Raw genomic sequence first — 21,668 nt, 5'->3', positions numbered from 1 at the left:
TATATACATATATACACATATATATGTATATATATATATATATATGTCTCTTTATACATATATATATACATATATATATGTATATATATATATATGTCTCTTTATACATATATATATATGTATATATATATATATATATATATATTAGTTATTTAAATTTTTTTTTGTAATTGGTTTTTAATCTTCATTATTTACTTCAAGATATTACAGTATGTCTCTTTATACATATATATATACATATATATATGTATATATATATATATATATATATATATATATATATATATATGTCTCTTTATACATATATATATATATATATATATATATATATATATATATATATATATATATATATATATATATATATATATATATATATATATATATGTATAAAGAGACATATATATATATATGTCTCTTTATACATATATATATATATATATATATATATATATATATATATATATATATATGTATAAAGAGACATATATATATATATATATATATATATATACATACACATATATATATATGTATAAAGAGACATACTGTAATATCTTGAAGTAAATAATGAAGATTAAAAACCAATTACAAAAAAAAATTTAAATAACTAAAATTTTAACTTTTTTATATGTGCATAGTATGTATATATTATTAATGTTGTAAATACACTTCTTTATATATCTAGAAAGGCTGGTCCTAAAGAGGCATTTTTCGGCGGTCTCAAGAAGGTAAGAAATATAAGAATGTGTGTGTTGACCCCCCAGTGTGATGGCGAGCTGCCAGGTAGACTTGTGTCACATGGTGAGAGCAACATTTAGTCTTATAAAGACCGGCCTAAATCCGCACGGGAAGCATGTCTAAGCACTTGGTCGTGAAGGCCGCGGTGGAGGCTGCCTGGACGGGCCCCTGGTGCACAAAGCAAGGCCCGCTTGGAGGTGGAAGAACTGCAGAACAGGCCCGACGCCCTTTTTAGCTGTCCCGATACTTTTGAACGGCGGCGAGAAGACAAACCTGGAGCCTGGTAAAGTTACAGCGGCTTGACGTCCGGTTGCCATGCCAACCAAACATGTCAAAACATCAGCAATAAGGGGTGTCCTTCAAAGTCTTGCGCGAGGGGGTCTTTGCTTCAAAGCAGGCCGCCCTAAATCCAGGCTGGCAGCCGACAATCCTCACGGCTTTGTGGCCTCCCTCCAGGACCAACTCTGGCCAGCCTCTGGGCTTTTGAGAAGAGCTCGAGTGTCCCTCGGCTCTTTATTCTGTCTTTGTGAGGACCGCCGCACTCCGGTCCCGGTGAAAGGTTCCGTCACATCCCCGTAGAAGCGTCCGCCGCCCGGTCAGCCCACGCAGCTGCAGTCGGCCGCGGAGAGCCACCTGATGGTCTGCCACATGGTGTGGGCGTCCATGAAGGACACGGTCTCGTAGCGGCTGGGCCGGCAGCACGGCTGGCTGCTGACCTTGCGCCCGGAGACGCTCCCCTGGGCCACCAGGGCCTTCAGCGCCAGGTCGTAGTTCCCGCGGGCGCCGCGGCACGAGCCCACGCAGTACTTGAAGAGGACCATCTCGTCCGAGTCGTAGCCCAGGCCGAGGTCGCGCACTCGCATTTGCCTCTTCTCCAGCCGGCAGTCCGGGCTGCTCTTGGTCCTCTTGCGCTTCCGCCGGGAAGTCCGGCTCAGGTCCGCGTCGTGAGGGAAACGCCGCCACCTGCTCTGATGCGGCGCGTCCTCTTCCTGCAGCGGCGTCCATTCTTCTAGAACACACACACCACACGTCTGCTTTTAAAATGGTAATTACTACTTCCCACCAGCAGGGAGACCTCGTAACTGTGTGAGAGACACCAGAGGTCAAGATGAGTGTGAATTTTTTTATTTTTTTTCATGGAATACTAGTTTATTGACTTGGCACATGTTTTGTTTGGCGCATTTTAAGCTGCTTGATATTTCAAATTTATTAAAAAACTTTAAGGAGGTCGTCACGGAAGTAAACAAGGTAGGGGTCGGATTTACTCTTAATAACCAATTGTAATAATTCATAATTAAATATTATATATTAATTATATATATAAATACACACATATATATATACACATATATACATATATATGCATATACATATATGGATATACATATATATATATTAGGGGTGTAACGGTACACAAACATTTCGGTTCGGTACGTATCTCGGTTTAGAGGTCACGGTTCGGTTCATTTTCGGTACAGTAAGAAAACATTTTTACCAAATTTGTAAACAATGGCTTTATCCTGTTAACATTGTGAACACTATAATAATTCTGCCCGCGTTAATCAACATTAAACTGCCTTAAGTTGTTGCTCAGATTAAATAAAATGACAAAACTTTTCTTCTACATATAAAAAGTGCAACATTAAACAGTTTCAAGTCAACTCATCATGCTTCATTTATTACAGCATTTGGGAAGCCTGTAGTTGATTTTTATTATGTAAATGTTATATTTTTATCAACATGTGATAGCAGGGACCCTGCCATTCAAAACTAGGCTGCTCCATTACTAATGATTCATGTAACTATAGCTGAAAAAATAGTGCAATAGGAGAGACTATTCATCCCTGAACACCATGGAGTTCATGTAGGCTTAATGATGCACTTACATTATTATATCAACTATCAGAGACAGAAACTCTTCATTTAACATCATGTCCTTTTTTGCTGCTTCAACACAGCTCAATCAACACAGAAAAAAGGTAAAGTGAAAAAGCAGACAGACAGGGCTTTGCTGTCCGTAACACACACACACTCCCCGCAAAATGAGCTAACGTTACGCTAAAAGCGAATTAGCCTTCACCTCAAGCCAGGACTGCGAGCGAGCTGAGCTGCCTGTTATATTTCTAGAAGGTCAACGGGCTCATAGTGATGTTACTAGTAGTTGACTGGGAGGTGTTTATTATCATTTGGGGAGAGTCCACAGCCTGATGATTACCTGCAAAACGCTAAGCACTGACTACATGCGCTCTGAATACACACTGCTGATTGGCTGTTACCGCTCTATGTGTAACCAATCAGATGGTTGTGTGGGTGGGACAATGCTGGGTGCTGTGGAGAGGACTGACAGAAACAGAGGCAGAAGGAAGTGTAGGCGGCTACTTCATATGTTCGTGTGGAAACTCGTTCGGTACACCTCCGAATCGAACCGAAACCCCCGTACTGAAACGGTTCAATACAAATACACGTACCGTTACACCCCTAATATATATGCATATACATATACACACATATATATATGCATATACATATACACATATATATATACATAAACATATACACATATATATATATATGCATATACATATATATATATATATATATATATATATATATATATATATATATATATATATATATATATATATATATATATATATATATATATATATATATATATATATACATACAGTATATATATATATATATATATACATATATTTTCTACGATCGGTTCTACGATTGGAATAAAGCTGGACTCACTGGTGACGGTGGCAGTGAAGAGGACTGTGGAAAAACTAGTGAGCATCCTGGATGATGCCAGTTACCCTCTGCATACCGTTGTCAGTAGCCAGAGGAGCCTGTTTAGTGCTAGACTGCTTCATCCCAAGTGCAGGACTAATAGATTAAAAAACTCCTTTGTCCCACACGCCATTAGACTGTACAACTCCTCTCTGGGGGGGAAGGGGGGGGGGGGGGGGGGGGGGTACTAGAATGACGGGGGATGCAAAACAATAACAGTGCAATACTTTTTCATAACATGGTCACTACTGCCTAGTTTCTCTTCTTATATTCTTATTTTACTGTTATATTTGTATTCTCATTGTTGCTTTTTATTTTTACTCTATTGTAATATTTTTCTATTTTGTTTCCATTCATACCCCCATTATTTACTTTTTACTTTTTAAATTCGATCTAAATTTTGTACACTGCTGCTGGAATTTTAATTTTCCTGAGGGAACTCTCCCGAAGGAATCAATAAAGTACTATCTATCTATCTATATATATGCATATACATATATATATATATATATATATGTATCAAAGTGTGCGCACGCACAAAGCCAAGCACACAAGTTGAAATTGCTGTGTGCTGCGGAAAACTGCGGGCTAAAACAAAAAAGGGATGGTCGGGCATCAGGAAGGTGAGGAAGAAGATCGTCCAAACAACGAGTGTTTAAAAACATAGTAGGGGCCTCTGGACCCCACAATCCCGAAACACAGCGCTCGGGGCCAGCGGACAAAATTATGTAATCTTTCAATCGTTTAAATGTAGACAAGCCAGCATAGACTTTGACTCTTGTCCAATCACTCAATGTATTATTAGAACACGGGAAAGCTGCTGTCCATCTGACATGGCCAAGGAGTCTCATTGTGACAGCACTAGGTGGCAAAATTAATAAATGGTATGTCCTCACAATATGAATAATTAAATGCATCGGCGAAAAAGTGAATTTTGTGCCCTCGCCTCAATCTTTTTGACGTTGTTGAAATCCGCAGCCTGCGGAAATGTACGTACGTCAGCCACGACGTTTGTTAGACGAGGTGTGCAGCGCGTGAGGTGTGCTACCATGCCATCTACTGCACGGCGTGGCGACCACAGTCCCATCATAATGTGTTTATGAGCGAGGAGCGTCAAAAAGGTGCTTGTCAGTTCACGTCTCCGTGTTTACCGCACTTGTCATCGCGATGGAGAAATGCATAGAAATGTTCCCCAGGCGAAGAACTCCCCGGCCACGTTGAGACACGCACAAACTCTTAATTGTTTTGACGTAATCACACACAAATATTTCATGTCACGGTTCAACGGCAAAACTTCCAGCTGTACAACACGGAACATTAGTGAGGATCTCAATCATCTCGCCGTTTGGGATGTTTGTCTCACGGCGGTCATGTGACCCAGCAAACATGCTTCAGTTGTCTTGCCCGGAGGTGAGATTGCTCACTCCACCGTACATTTATGCTGATTAACAGAATGTCAATCAATTAAAGTGATCTGATGATAGCGAGCGTACCAGGGGGGAGGAGCCAACTGGCCCTGGGGGATACGATACAAGGTTGTTCAAAATAAGAGTTATTAGAATAGAATAGAAAGTACTTTATTGATCCCTGGGGGAAATTCAGCATCGCAGTTCGCTCACAATAAACAATAAACACTTAGGTATTTTTTACATGTGAATAATATAAATACAGTCTATTATACAGCATTATTCACATGTGAATAATATAAATACAGTCTGTTATACAGCATTATTCACATGTGAATAATATAAATACAGTCTATTATGCATCATTATTCACATGTGAATAATATAAATACAGTCTATTATGCATCATTATTCACATGTGAATAATATAAATACAGTCTATTATGCAGCATTATTCACAGGTGAATAATATAAATACAGTCTATTATACAGCATTATTCACATGTGAATAATATAAATACAGTCTATTATACAGCATTATTCACGTGTGAATAATATAAATACAGTCTATTATACAGCACAATTCACGTGTGAATAACATAAATACAGTCTATTATACAGCATTATTCACATGTGAATAATATAAATACAGTCTGTTATACAGCATTATTCACATGTGAATAATATAAATACAGTCTATTATGCATCATTATTCACATGTGAATAATATAAATACAGTCTATTATGCATCATTATTCACATGTGAATAATATAAATACAGTCTATTATGCAGCATTATTCACAGGTGAATAATATAAATACAGTCTATTATACAGCATTATTCACATGTGAATAATATAAATACAGTCTATTATACAGCATTATTCACATGTGAATAATATAAATACAGTCTATTATACAGCATTATTCACATGTGAATAATATAAATACAGTCTATTATACAGCATTATTCACGTGTGAATAATATAAATACAGTCTATTATACAGCATAATTCACGTGTGAATAATATAAATACAGTCTGTTATACAGCATTATTCACATGTGAATAATATAAATACAGTCTATTATGCATCATTATTCACATGTGAATAATATAAATACAGTCTATTATGCATCATTATTCACATGTGAATAATATAAATACAGTCTATTATGCAGCATTATTCACAGGTGAATAATATAAATACAGTCTATTATACAGCATTATTCACATGTGAATAATATAAATACAGTCTATTATACAGCATTATTCACATGTGAATAATATAAATACAGTCTATTATACAGCATTATTCACGTGTGAATAATATAAATACAGTCTATTATACAGCATAATTCACGTGTGAATAACATGAATACAGTCTATTATACAGCATTATTCACATGTGAATAATATAAATACAGTCTGTTATACAGCATTATTCACATGTGAATAATATAAATACAGTCTATTATGCATCATTATTCACATGTGAATAATATAAATACAGTCTATTATGCATCATTATTCACATGTGAATAATATAAATACAGTCTATTATGCAGCATTATTCACAGGTGAATAATATAAATACAGTCTATTATACAGCATTATTCACATGTGAATAATATAAATACAGTCTATTATACAGCATTATTCACGTGTGAATAATATAAATACAGTCTATTATACAGCATAATTCACATGTGAATAACATAAATACAGTCTATTATACAGCATTATTCACATGTGAATAATATAAATACAGTCTATTATACAGCATAATTCACGTGTGAATAACATAAATACAGTCTATTATACAGCATTATTCACATGTGAATAATATAAATACAGTCTATTATACAGCATAATTCACATGTAAATAATATAAATACAGTCTATTATACAGCATTATTCACAAGTGAATAATATAAATACAGTCTATTATACAGCATTATTCACATGTGAATAATATAAATACAGTCTATTATACAGCATAATTCACGTGTGAATAATATAAATACAGTCTGTTATACAGCATTACTCACATGTGAATAATATAAATACAGTCTATTATACAGCATAATTCACATGTGAATAATATAAATACAGTCTATTATACAGAATTATTCACATGTGAATAATATAAATACAGTCTATTATACAGCATTATTCACATGTGAATAATATAAATACAGTCTATTATACAGCATTATTCACATGTGAATAATATAAATACAGTCTATTATACAGCATTATTCACATGTGAATAATATAAATACAGTCTATTATACAGCATTATTCACGTGTGAATAATATAAATACAGTCTATTATACAGCATAATTCACGTGTGAATAACATAAATACAGTCTATTATACAGCATTATTCACATGTGAATAACATAAATACAGTCTATTATACAGCATTATTCACATGTGAATAATATAAATACAGTCTATTATACAGCATAATTCACATGTAAATAATATAAATACAGTCTATTATACAGCATTATTCACAAGTGAATAATATAAATACAGTCTATTATACAGCATTATTCACATGTGAATAATATAAATACAGTCTATTATACAGCATTATTCACATGTGAATAATATAAATACAGTCTATTATACAGCATAATTCACGTGTGAATAATATAAATACAGTCTGTTATACAGCATTACTCACATGTGAATAACATAAATAGTCTATTATACAGCATTATTCACATGTGAATAATATAAATACAGTCTATTATACAGCATAATTCACGTGTGAATAATATAAATACAGTCTATTATACAGCATTATTCACATGTGAATAATATAAATACAGTCTATTATACAGCATAATTCACATGTGAATAATATAAATACAGTCTATTATACAGAATTATTCACATGTGAATAATATAAATACAGTCTGTTATACAGCATTATTCACATGTGAATAATATAAATACAGTCTATTATGCATCATTATTCACATGTGAATAATATAAATACAGTCTATTATGCATCATTATTCACATGTGAATAATATAAATACAGTCTATTATGCAGCATTATTCACAGGTGAATAATATAAATACAGTCTATTATACAGCATTATTCACATGTGAATAATATAAATACAGTCTATTATACAGCATTATTCACATGTGAATAATATAAATACAGTCTATTATACAGCATTATTCACATGTGAATAATATAAATACAGTCTATTATACAGCATTATTCACGTGTGAATAATATAAATACAGTCTATTATACAGCATAATTCACGTGTGAATAACATAAATACAGTCTATTATACAGCATTATTCACATGTGAATAATATAAATACAGTCTATTATACAGCATAATTCACGTGTGAATAACATAAATACAGTCTATTATACAGCATAATTCACATGTGAATAATATAAATACAGTCTATTATACAGCATAATTCACATGTAAATAATATAAATACAGTCTATTATACAGCATTATTCACAAGTGAATAATATAAATACAGTCTATTATACAGCATTATTCACATGTGAATAATATAAATACAGTCTATTATACAGCATAATTCACGTGTGAATAATATAAATACAGTCTGTTATACAGCATTACTCACATGTGAATAATATAAATACAGTCTATTATACAGCATAATTCACATGTGAATAATATAAATACAGTCTATTATACAGAATTATTCACATGTGAATAATATAAATACAGTCTATTATACAGCATTATTCACATGTGAATGATATAAATACAGTATTATACAGCATTATTCACATGTGAATAATATAAATACAGTCTATTATACAGCATTATTCACATGTGAATAATATAAATACAGTCTATTATACAGCATTATTCACGTGTGAATAATATAAATACAGTCTATTATACAGCATAATTCACGTGTGAATAACATAAATACAGTCTATTATACAGCATTATTCACATGTGAATAACATAAATACAGTCTATTATACAGCATTATTCACATGTGAATAATATAAATACAGTCTATTATACAGCATAATTCACATGTAAATAATATAAATACAGTCTATTATACAGCATTATTCACAAGTGAATAATATAAATACAGTCTATTATACAGCATTATTCACATGTGAATAATATAAATACAGTCTATTATACAGCATTATTCACATGTGAATAATATAAATACAGTCTATTATACAGCATTATTCACATGTGAATAATATAAATACAGTCTATTATACAGCATAATTCACGTGTGAATAATATAAATACAGTCTGTTATACAGCATTACTCACATGTGAATAACATAAATAGTCTATTATACAGCATTATTCACATGTGAATAATATAAATACAGTCTATTATACAGCATAATTCACGTGTGAATAATATAAATACAGTCTATTATACAGCATTATTCACATGTGAATAATATAAATACAGTCTATTATACAGCATAATTCACATGTGAATAATATAAATACAGTCTATTATACAGAATTATTCACATGTGAATAATATAAATACAGTCTATTATACAGCATTATTCACATGTGAATAATATAAATACAGTCTATTCTACATTTAAGTACAGTCAAAAAGGAACATATGCATTATACAGTCTGAAGGCTGTCGGTATGAAGGTATTAATTTGAATATTAACCCTTATTAGAAAGTGGATGGCATGATGGTGTGAATTGCAATATTGTTCCAGTCTTAATGTGACCAGTGATTGACATATATATATGTATATTTATATGTATATTGGGGATGATGACTACTGCAGCCTCCTGCGATAATGAAATACAAACTCCTTATTTGGAACATCCCACAGGTGAACGGGCTAATTGGGAACAGGTGGGTGCCATGATTGGCTATAAAAGCAGCTTCCATGAGATCGGTAGGTTGAGTCATACCAAAGACTATAAAAATGGGAGCCATTACCTCCCTGCTCGGCACTCAGCATCAAGGCTTGGAATTGGGGGTTAAATCAACAAAACATGATTCCCGGGGGCGGCCACCGCTGCTGCTCACTGCTCCCCTCACCTCCCAGGGGGTGATCAAGGGTGATGGGTAGAATGCAGAGAATAATTTCACCACAGTGTGTGTGACAATCATTGCTACTTTAAAGGCCTACTGAAATGAATTTTTTTTTATTTAAACGGGGATAGCAGATCCATTCTATGTGTCATACTTGATCATTTCGCGATATTGCCATATTTTTGCTGAAAGGATTTAGTAGAGAACATCGACGATAAAGTTCGCAACTTTTGGTATCTGATAAAAAAAAGCCTTGCCTGTACCGGAAGTAGCGTGACGTTGTCAGTTGTTCGCCTCCTCATATTTTCCTATTCCACAGTATTCTGGACATCTGTGTTGGTGAATCTTTTGCAATTTGTTTAATGAACAATGGAGGCTGCAAAGAAGAACGCTGCAGGTGGGATCGATCGGTGTATTAGCGGCTAAGTACAATACTTACAGCAACACAACAAGGACTACTTACTTAGCAGACGCCTAGCCGATGCTAGCCACCAAACCCACGGGTGAAGTCCTTCGTCGCGCCGTCGATCGCTGGAACGCAGGTGAGCACGGGTGTTGATGGGAAGATGAGGGCTGGCTGGCGTAGGTGGAGCGCTAATGTTTTTATCATAGTTCTGTGAGGTCCGGTTGCTAAGTTGCTAAATTAGCCTTAGCGTCGTTAGCAACAGCATTGTTAAGCCTTACCAGGCTGAGAATTTGTAACCGTGTAGTTACATGTACATGGTTTAATAGTATTGTTGATCTTCTGTCTATCCTTCCAGTCAGGGGTTTATTTCTTTTGTTTCTATCTTCATTTGAGAACGATGCTATCACGTTAGCTCAGTAGCTAAGTGTGTCGCCGATGTATTGTCGTGGAGATAAAAGTCACTGTGAATGTCCATTTCGCGTTCTCGACTCTCATTTTCAAGAGGATATAGTATCCCAGGTGGTTTCAAATACAAATCCGTGATCCACAATAGAAAAAGGAGAGAGTGTGGAATCCAATGAGCCAGCTTGTACCTAAGTTACGGTCAGAGCGAAAAAAGATACGTCCATCCCTGCCTCTCTAGTCCTTCACTCTAACGTTCCTCATCCACGAATCTTTCATCCTCGCTCAAATGAATGGGGTAATCGTCACTTTCTCGGTCCAAATCTCTCTCGCTCCATTGTAAACAACGGGGAATTGTGAGGAATACTAGCTCCTGTGACGTCACGCTACTTCCGCTACAGGCAAGGCTTTTTTTTATCAGCGAGCAAAAGTTGCGAACTTTATCGTCGATTTTCTCTACTAAATCCTTTCAGCAAAAATATGGCAATATCGCGAAATGATCAAGTATGACACAGAATGGATCTGCTATTCCCGTTTAAATTTAAAAAAATCATTTCAGTAGGCCTCTAAGAGACTGTTCAAACTACAAGTGTTCACAAAGTACACACGACAAGAATTATGATGAACATCTTCCACCCCTTTTTCTTCTTCTTTTGAGATAAAGATTATTTATGTATTGAATATTTCTTTACTTACTATGGTATATTATTTATTTGTTCACTGTTCTGTTACAGAGAAGAAGAAAATGGGATAACATTGCTATGGTATGAAAAGGGGTAGGATTAAATAAGCTCTGCTTCTTCCTACTCCTTTTCGGACGTGCTGTAATGAAACAAGTGGAGTTATGTGATGCATTACATTGTATGGCAGGGGTCACCAACGCGGTGCCCACGGGCACCAGGTAGCCCGCAAGGACCAGATGAGTAGCCCGCTGGCCTGTTCTAAAAATAGCTCAAATAGCAGCACTTACCAGTGAGCTGCCTCTATTTTTTAAATTGTATTTATTTACTAGCAAGCTGGTCTCGCTTTGCCCGACATTTTTAATTCTAAGAGAGACAAAACTCAAATAGAATTTGAAAATCCAAGAAAATATTTTAAAGACTTGGTCTTCACTTGTTTAAATAAATTCATTATTTTTTTACTTTGCTTCTTATAACTTTCAGAAAGACAATTTTAGAGAAAAAATCCAACCTTAAAAATGATTTTAGGATTTTTAAACACATATACCTATTTACCTTTTAATTTCCTTCCTCTTCTTTCCTGACAATTTAAATCAATGTTCAAGTAAATTTATTTTTTTTATTGTAAAGAATAATAAATACATTTTAATTTAATTCTTCATTTCAGCTTCTGTTTTTTCGACGAAGAATATTTGTGAAATATTTCTTCAAATTTATTTAGATTAAAATTCAAAAAAAATATTCTGGCAAATCTAGAAAATCTGTAGAATCAAATTTAAATCTTATTTCAAAGTCTTTTGAATTTCTTTTAAATTTTTGTTCTGGAAAATCTAGAAGAAATAATGATTGTCTTTGTTAGAAATATAGCTTGGTCCAATTTGTTATATTTTCTAACAAAGTGCAGATTGGATTTTATCCTATTTAAAACATGTCATTAAAATTCTAAAATGAATCTTAATCAGGAAAAATTACTAATGATGTTCCATAAATTCTTTTTGAATTTTTTCAAAAAGATTCGAATTAGCTAGTTTTTCTCTTTTTTTTTTTCGGTTGAATTTTAAAGAGTCGAAATTGAAGATAAACTATGTTTCAAAATTTAATTGTCATTTTTTTCGTGTTTTCTCCTCTTTTAAACCGTTCAATTAAGTGTAAATATCATTAATTATTAATAATATAAAGAGTTAAAGGTAAATTGAGCAAATTGGCTATTTCTGGCAATTTATTGAAGTGTGTATCAAACTGGTAGCCCTTCACATTAATCACTACCCAAGAAGTAGCTCTTGCTTTCAAAATGGTTGCTGACCCCTGTTGTACGGTATGCATCTTTCACTGAAACTGAAACTGAAACTGAAACTGAACTGTACTTCATTCTCATCACTCGCAGTTTTTATTATGTCTTTTTGTGATAAAACCGCCGCGTCATAGGTCATGGAGGAGGAGGATCTGTGCTTGGATCCCCCGACAACGCGAGCCAATCAGCTCTCTGGATGGACGGCGTGACAGGCTTGATTATTTTTACCCTGGCTCCAGTGACCAAGGCCACGCTCGAACCTTGAAAAGATCCGGGCCGACTTCCACAAACTATATTAGTCACCCGGCAGTGACAAGTTGCTATTTTCACACGCCGTATTGTAGCGGTTAGCTTAGCATCAGGACACAGGGGCCCCTGACACGTGTGCGAAGGCCTACCTAAGGATTCTGGCCAGAGAGGGTCCACTTCATCTTCAGGAGGCCAGGGGGTCTGCCCCAGGACACCTTGCACGTCCAGGTGGCTCTCTGGAACGTCCTCCTCGGACAAGGCGTCCTCCACCAGCGCCAGTAACGCCGCCACCAGCCACAGCATCACCTGACCACAAAGCGCGTTGAAGTCATTCCCGCTAAAAACCACAAAAATACAGCCAAAGTAGCTCGGGATTGCTAGGTTTAGCATCAGCATTAGCATCAAAGCTAATGCAGAATGCAACATTTTATGTGCGTACGAGGGATGCTCCCATCCGGGTTTCGTGCTCCGCCGCTTCCAGTCTGTGGAACGCTCTCCCTGACCACCTGAGGGCACCACAGACTGTGGATGCTTTTAAAAAAGGCTTAAAAACCCTTCTTTTTAAAAAAGCCTTTTTTTTTTTAGATATATGCATACTCGTTATAGCTATTAAGCTGTTCTAGTTTTTATTTTTATTTATTTTTATGATCTTTATTTTTATTTTTTTTAATACACTGTAGCACTTTGAGGTTGTTTGCAGTGCTTTTTACAAATAAAATCTATTATTATTATCATCCATGATCGGTATCGGCCGATACCACTACCGATACAGGTCACATGTATTAACTGTAAATGTTTCCATGTATTTATGGTGAGTGCTATTGACAGTTGAACTATATCAATGCCATATTTGAACCAGTACCTTCTTTTCTTCTATAAAACACAAATATTTGATCAAAACTAAATCAATAGCAGACAATAACTAAAAAAACAACTAAAAACTATTATCTACTGTTATTTTCAAATTGTCAAATTTCTCCTGTGTCACAGAATTATTCACCGAGTTTGTAAACATTAACGACAAAAAAATAATATTTTGAAGGAATAAAAATATCGACCTATTCACTCTAGTATCGATCACATACTGATACTATCCTTAGATGGATGGACTTTTGTTTAATCTTCTCGCTAACTCGTAATAATTTCCTTGTTAATTTCCTTTACTAAGCATTTATTTTCTTCTTCTGTTGCTTCAGTCTAGCTTAGCTATTAGCATGCATTAGCATTAGCTTGCTCTCAGTGTGTAACATGTTTAGTCTCGTCCCTCCACTGATAATGGTCCTTGATAATGATACTTGCGATACTAGGAAATGCAGTCAAACTCATTTTAGCTCAGGGTCCACAAGTAAAGCCATGGCATGATAACTTAAAAATGAAACAATTTCAGATTTTTTTCCTTTTGTTTTAAAAATAGACCAAGCACATTTTGAAAGTTTCCTTTACACTTCCATGTTGCAGTTAGTAGTATTCCATCTTCATTTGTCGTTATTTATATGAATAAATGATGTTACAATGGAATTGAGTGTTAACATGGTGTTCATTTTTAATCTATCAGAAGATGAAATTAATAATGTCAACAAAATCTAATTACAGGAAGTTATTAATGTCATTTACTCGTTTTCCTCGACTGACGTACTAATATCATGCGGTTTATTCTGCACATGTGTAGCATCATCTACAACAAAACCTGGGAATTTGGACTCATTTCATGGATCGCACATGAAGTTAAGAGGGAATACATATTATTTATGTACAAGTGTGTCCCCAGTCATAAGTACAACACGAAATGTAAAGGTTATTAAAAACATTTATTTGGGTAGAAATGAAAATTCAACATTTTTGAGAATGAAAGCATGAATTTAACGTCCACATGTTGTGTCCTTGCTATCCCTAACAAGTGCTGCCTCTACCTTAACACGGCACATAGCTCCGCCCCCTCTGGAGTCATGCACTCTCTGCCTGTCACGGGATGCAAATAATTGCTATTGCGACATCCAGTGGACACATTCGGAACGGCAGTTTCTTTCATTCAAGAAATTCGGCTCATTTTTACACTTCGACTCATCTCGCGGGCCGGATAAAAAATGTCCGCAGGCCGGGTCATACGTTTGAGAGCAAACTGGCAGTTATGTTTGGCCCCAGAGGGCCACTTCTAACAGTGAATACTATTATTACACCATTTTTAGTGCATTTTAATAGTACTTTTTTTTTTTTACGAAAATGTAAAAAAAATATGGTAAGTTGCAATAATGTCAGCTCAAAATGTAGTGTATATTACTGTCAATTATTATATAATGTAGTGTATATTACTGTAAATTATTATATAATGTAGTGTACATTACTGTAAATTATTATATAATGTAGAGTATATTACTGTAAATGGAAAAACAGTACTGCTGTTTTAATGGTATAAAAAAAAGCTCAGTTGCCAGAATTTTACTGTAAAATGTACTTCTTTTTTTTTACTGTAAATTAAAAAAAATGCAATTTTACATTAACATTTTGGCACCTGAGCTGCCAGTTTGTTTGTTTTTACCACGAATCAACAAGTGTAGATTAATCGGTGTATTACTGTAAATGCCAAAATGTCACCACAGTTTATTACAGTAAAAAAAGTATATTTATAAAAAAAATAAAAAAAAATGTTTTTTTTTTGTTTTTTTTTTACATAAATAAATACAATCATGTGTGCTTACGGACTGTATCCCTGCAGGCTGTATTGATCTATATTGATATAGAATGTATATATTGTGTTTTTTATGTTGATTTCATTAAACTTTTTTTTTTTTTTTTTTTTTTTTTTTTTTTAAATTCTTGTGCGGCCCGGTACCAATCGGTCCGGTACCGGGCCGCGGCCCGGTGGTTGGGGACCACTGATCTAGTGGGTTACTGAGGCTAGAAAAAAAGCGGCATCAAAGCTACACTTGCTCAATTTGTGAGGAAATTTGTCAAAACAAAGTCCCATTTTAATGTTTTTTTATGTGAAAGTACAACTATTGTGGTAGCATTTAGCCGTCTGAGCCGCTAAATCAACTCTTTGTTGATGTTAAACGGGACATTGTGGAAAGTGCAGCCCCCTGCGCCTCTTTTAATTACTTAATTGGCACCTGACACTTGGCGGCCGCGCGGGACTGGTTAATATTTTAGCATCCCCGCTGAAATGAGCTCCTCTGCAGCGTGGAAACCGACCCCTACACTGCAAAAAGTCAGTGTTCAAAAACAAGAAAAAAATGAGGGGTATTTTATTTGAACTAAGCAAAATCATCTGCCAATAGAACAAGAAAATTTGGCTTGTCAAGACTTTCCAAAACAAGTCAAATCAGCTAACCTCAATGAACCCCAAAATAGCTTAAAATAAGTATATTCTCACTAATAACAAGTGCACTTTTCTTGGTAGAAAAAAAAGAGACCTTTTTGCTCAATATGTTGAAAAATATTGTTAAATGAAGTAAATGCTAGTGCCATTATCTATGCATTACATTTCTTGAAACCAGCAAACTTATACTAAAAACTAGTTTATTGTTGTTAATGGAAAGGCAACAAGGCAAGCGCTTGTTACTCTCAGGGTCTCTTAGCCGCTCAGGCAAATCATATTGTCTAAAAATGTGTTTTTCCATCAACAACATGACATCATCGCGCCAAGTGCGTGCTCTTTCAGTCAATTAGTGCGCATATATACAGCCCCGCCCCCGGACAAAAATTATTCAATTGTAATTTTGAAGAATTGATCTGAATGTGCATGAACTATTTCTGTTCAAAATAGTTAGAAATGTTAAATGTTTAAATATTAACTGTCAGTTTACTGTACTGTGCCAACTGTACTACTATATGAGTACCTATTTTCTATTGTTTCATTGAAAATAAAACAGCAAAGTCCATTTGGCTGTCATCTGTTTTAATTATGACACACAATTGTGTCAAAATCATGTTTTGTTTTTTTTCGTGCTTGAAATAAGAAATGATGACTTTAAAAAAGTAGTTTTATACTTGTGAGTAGGGATGTCCGATAATGGCTTTTTGCCGATATCCGATATGCCGATATTGTCCAACTCTTTAATTACCGATACCGATATCAACCGATACCGATATCAACCGATATATACAGTCGTGGAATTAACACATTATTATGCCTAATTTGGACAACCAGGTATGGTGAAGATAAGGTACTTTTAAAAAAAATGAATCAAATAAAATAAGATAAATCAATTAAAAACATTTTCTTGAATAAAAAAGAAAGTAAAACAATATAAAAACAGTTACATAGAAACTAGTAATTCATGAAAATGAGTAAAATTAACTGTTAAAGGTTAGTACTATTAGTGGAGCAGCAGCACGCACAATCATGTGTGCTTACGGACTGTATCCCTTGCAGACTGTATTGATATATATTGATATATAATGTAGGAAGCAGAATATTAATAACAGAAAGAAACAACCCTTTTGTGTGAATGAGTGTAAATGGGGGAGGGAGGTTTTTTGGGTTGGTGCACTAATTGTAAGTGTATCTTGTGTTTTTTATGTGGATTTAATAAAAAAAAAACAAAAAAAAAACAAACAAAAAAAACAAAAAACGATACTGATAATAAAAAAACCCGATACCGATAATTTCCGATATTACATTTTAACGCATTTATCGGCCGATAATATCGGCAGACCGATATTATCGGACATCTCTAATACTAAGTCTTTCAATGCTTGGAATCTGCATGAAATACTAGTTACTATACTCATCTAATTAGTTATTATGGTCATCTACTTAGTTACTATGGTCATCTACTTAGTTACTATGTTCATCTAATTAGTTACTATGTTCATGTAATGAGTTACTGTGGTAATGTAAGTCACAGCAGCTCAGACGAGGCACCAAGCAGTGTGGGTGGGGAGTGTTTCCACAGAGTGTTTCCAGAGCCTGACATGTGGGTGTCAGGGACAGACGCGGAAGGAGATTTTTATAACAAAGTTCTAAAGCTTAGTGATATATAAAATATATCAGGTCGTAGGTGTGGTTTTTTTACCCTTCGCGCCTGTGTTTACCCTGTTTGTTGCTGAGATAGGCTCCAGCACCCCCGGGCGACCCCGGTAGGGACAAGCGGTATAAAATGGATGGATGGATGGATGTTGCATTTTTGTTGCGTTTTGCTTGATTGTAAAATATGTCGATCTAGAGCAGTGGTCCCCAACCTTTTTGTAGCTGGGTGGGGGGGATTTTTTTTTTTTTTTTTTTTTTTTTTTTCATAAAGAAATACAATCATGTGTGCTTACGGACTGTATCCCTGCAGACTGTATTGATATATATTGATATATAATTAGGGATGTCCGATAATATCGGCGATAAATGCGTTAAAATGTAATATCGGAAATTATCGGTATCGTTTTTTTTTATTATCTGTATCGTTTTTTTTTATTTTAATTTTTTATTTATTAAATCAACATAAAAAACACAAGATACACTTACAATTAGTGCACCAACCCAAAAAACTTCCCTCCCCACATTTCTTTCTGTTATTAATATTCTGCTTCCTACATTATATATCAATATATATCAATACAGTCTGCAAGGGATACAGTCCGTAAGCACACATGATTGTGCGTGCTGCTGCTCCATTAATAGTACTAACCTATAACAGTTAATTTTACTAATTTTCATTCATTACTAGTTTCTATGTAACTGTTTTTATATTGTTTTACTTTCTTTTTTATTCAGGAAAATGTTTTTAATTTAGTTATCTTATTTTATAATTTTTTCTAAAAAGTACCTTATCTTCACCATACCTGGTTGTCCAAATTAGGCATAATAATGTGTTAATTCCACGACTGTATATATCGGTTGATATCGGTATCGGTTGATATCGGTATCGGTAATTAAAGAGTTGGACAATATCGGAATATCGGATATCAGCAAAAAGCCATTATCGGACATCCCTATATATAATGTATATATTGTGTTTTTTATGTTGATTTAATTAAAAAAAATAAAATAAAATAAAAAATTAAAAAAATTTTTTTTTAATTTTTTTAAATTAAATTTCTTCTGCGGCCCGGTGGTTGGAGACCACTGATCTAGAGGGTGTGACGTTCATATGTTGTCAATATTCAGTGTTTTATCCTTCATAGTTAATATTGTAAATCCCACATTCTTTATTTTCATGTACATTCTGGGTGTCTCATTCAGTAAAAAAAATTTAAATTCCATTCCGTTTTTTTATGGCGGTCTGTCATAAAGATTTTAGCTTTCAATCAGACATTATTGTGAGGTTTTGTATTAGTGTTCCTAAAAATAGATATACCGGCCCCCAGACACCATTTTTTCCTCTAAATTTGGCCCTCGGGTCAAAATAATTGCCCAAGCCTGATATAGGTCATCAAATCTCAGCAACAAGCTGTAATATCTTACTGAGATCATTTAGGAGCAAAACACTTAAAACAAGTAAAACACTCTAAAATCAAATCTGCTAAGTGAGAAGAATGATCTTATCAGACAGAAACTAAGCAAATATCAGCCTTATTTGAGATGTTTCATCTTACTTACATTTCACTTTTTGCAGTGTAGCAGTTAGCACTCGTGTACGCTTGCTTTCATGCCAAATATCCAAAGTAAGCACTTTTTGGAGACTTTAGCGCCGTGTCGCTAACAACGCCGGACTTTGCTCACCTTCCAGTTCCTCGGGTGATGCTGGCCGTCTGACGCTTTATGCCGCCACCACGTTTGTCCGTCTGAAAGACCACAAGTGGGACAAATGTGAGGAGGGAACATGGCTTCTTTTGCTGACTTGACTTGACTTTGTGTTTATTTGGAATATGCATGCATACAACATGATACATCACACATGCACGCATACAACATGATACATCACGTTAGCATGCTAACAGTTAGCATTTATTGCATACCAAGTTATATGACTAAGGGGTAAACGGTTGCAAAAGTAGCTCATAAAGTTAGCACGCTAGCAAGCTAACGTTAGCATGCTAACAGTTAGCATTTATTGCATACCAAGTTATATGACTAAGGTGTACGGCTGGGGGATCAGAGAATCAAAATTAATAAATAGCTTAAAAAGTACCCATTAAAGTGGCCATTTTTTAAATTCGTGAATAGCGTCGCCATGGTAACGCGAAATGTTCCCAACTAAAAGTTGACCTTTCCGACGGTATAACATATGTGGGGGTTCGTTGGCCGGATTGTCTCCTATTATTCGTAAGAGGAAAAATGCTGAATAATGAATAATAATATGGGCTGCTTGCATTGCAGCAGGCCCATAATAAATACATAATAAGTTATATTTCATATGGTGAGATAAATAGGATTATCTAGAATATGAATGGATGGATTAAATAAATTCAGAATGTTTATTCTTCTTCTTTGTACTTTGTAAACACTTTAAGTTTGAAGAGTTTCTGGAAGTGGATCATATTAGTACTTTGTTGGATTGCTTTGCTTAATCCATTCCATCATATATATATATATATATATATATATATATATATATATACACACGCATACACTAGGGTTGTCTCGATACCAATATTTTGGTACCGGTACCAAAATATATTTCGATACTTTTCTAAATAAAGAGGACCACAAAAAAATTGCATTATTGGCTTTATTTAATAATAATATATTTTATTTGTAAAAAGCACTTTACATTGAGCAAACAACCTCAAAGTGCTACAGTGTATTAATACAAATAAATAAAAATAAAAAACTAGAACTAGCACGCATATATCTAAATGAAGGCTTTTTTAAAAAGAAGGGTTTTTAAGCCTTTTTAAAAGCATCCACAGTCTGTGGTACCCTCAGGTGGTCAGTGAACAAAAAATGTTTGTGTACATGAAACATATGTTTATTATTGTCATTTAGTCCTTAAATAAAATAGTGAACATACTAGACAACTTGTCTTTTAGTAGTAAGTAAACAAACAAAGACTCCTAATTAGTCTGCTGACGTATGCAGTAACATATTGTGTCATTTATACACCTATTATTTTGTACACATTATGAGGGACAAACTGTAAAAATTGATTATTAATCCACTTGTTCATTTACTGTTAATATCTGCTTATTTTCTCTTTGAACATGTTCTATCTACACTTCTGTTAAAATGTAATAATCACTTATTCTTCTCTTCTTTGATACTTTACATTAGTTTTGAATGATACCACACATTTAGGTATGGATCCGATACCAAGTAGTTACAGGATCATACATTGGTCATATTCAAAGTCCTCATGTGTCCAGGGACATATTTACTGAGTTTATAAACATAATATGAATTTTGGGGGAAAAAAGAAAAAAGATTTTGTGTCGATAAAAAATATCGATGTAATCATGGTAGTATCGACTAGATACGCTATTGTACTTGGTATCATTACAGGGATTCCCGTTGTTTCAAACCCATTTTTAACCCTTTTTTCTGTCGACTACCCCTTCCACATTTTTCAACCACCTTCAACTGTTCCCCTGTCAAAACATTCCTTTTAATCAGGACAAAAAAAACAAGTTGATTTTTGAACCGGAAAAATTCCCGGTTTTCCTAAAATTCCCGAAATTCCGTAATTCTATTTCTCAATTAAAAATGTTACGACTTCAAAATTTCTCGACCGATATGAAAATTTCCAACACCAAAC

General features: G+C 34.3%; 1 protein-coding gene across 3 annotated transcripts in view; it reads right to left on the bottom strand.

Moving 5' to 3' along the window:
* Positions 1–548: 548 nt before the first annotated feature.
* LOC133644232 (artemin) overlaps positions 549–21,668 on the bottom strand; it is a 66,831-nt gene continuing 45,711 nt past the window's right edge. For 2 of the 3 annotated variants that reach the window (XM_062038585.1, XM_062038583.1), the window contains 3 exons: positions 19,697–19,758; positions 13,194–13,350; positions 549–1,750 (listed from right to left, as the gene is read on the bottom strand). In XM_062038585.1, coding sequence (XP_061894569.1) covers positions 1,338–1,750; positions 13,194–13,347 — 567 coding nt within the window. In that variant the 5' untranslated portion in view covers positions 13,348–13,350; positions 19,697–19,758 and the 3' untranslated portion in view covers positions 549–1,337. The remainder of the gene's footprint in view (positions 1,751–13,193; positions 13,351–19,696; positions 19,759–21,668) is intronic. The other variant, XM_062038584.1, reaches the window with a different exon arrangement.

The sequence above is a fragment of the Entelurus aequoreus genome, linkage group LG27 (assembly GCF_033978785.1).
Source record: "Entelurus aequoreus isolate RoL-2023_Sb linkage group LG27, RoL_Eaeq_v1.1, whole genome shotgun sequence".
In the NCBI taxonomy this organism is placed as follows: Eukaryota; Metazoa; Chordata; class Actinopteri; order Syngnathiformes; family Syngnathidae; genus Entelurus; species Entelurus aequoreus.
Note: the sequence above shows the minus strand (reverse complement) of the source record. Positions and strands in the feature narration are given on the sequence as shown.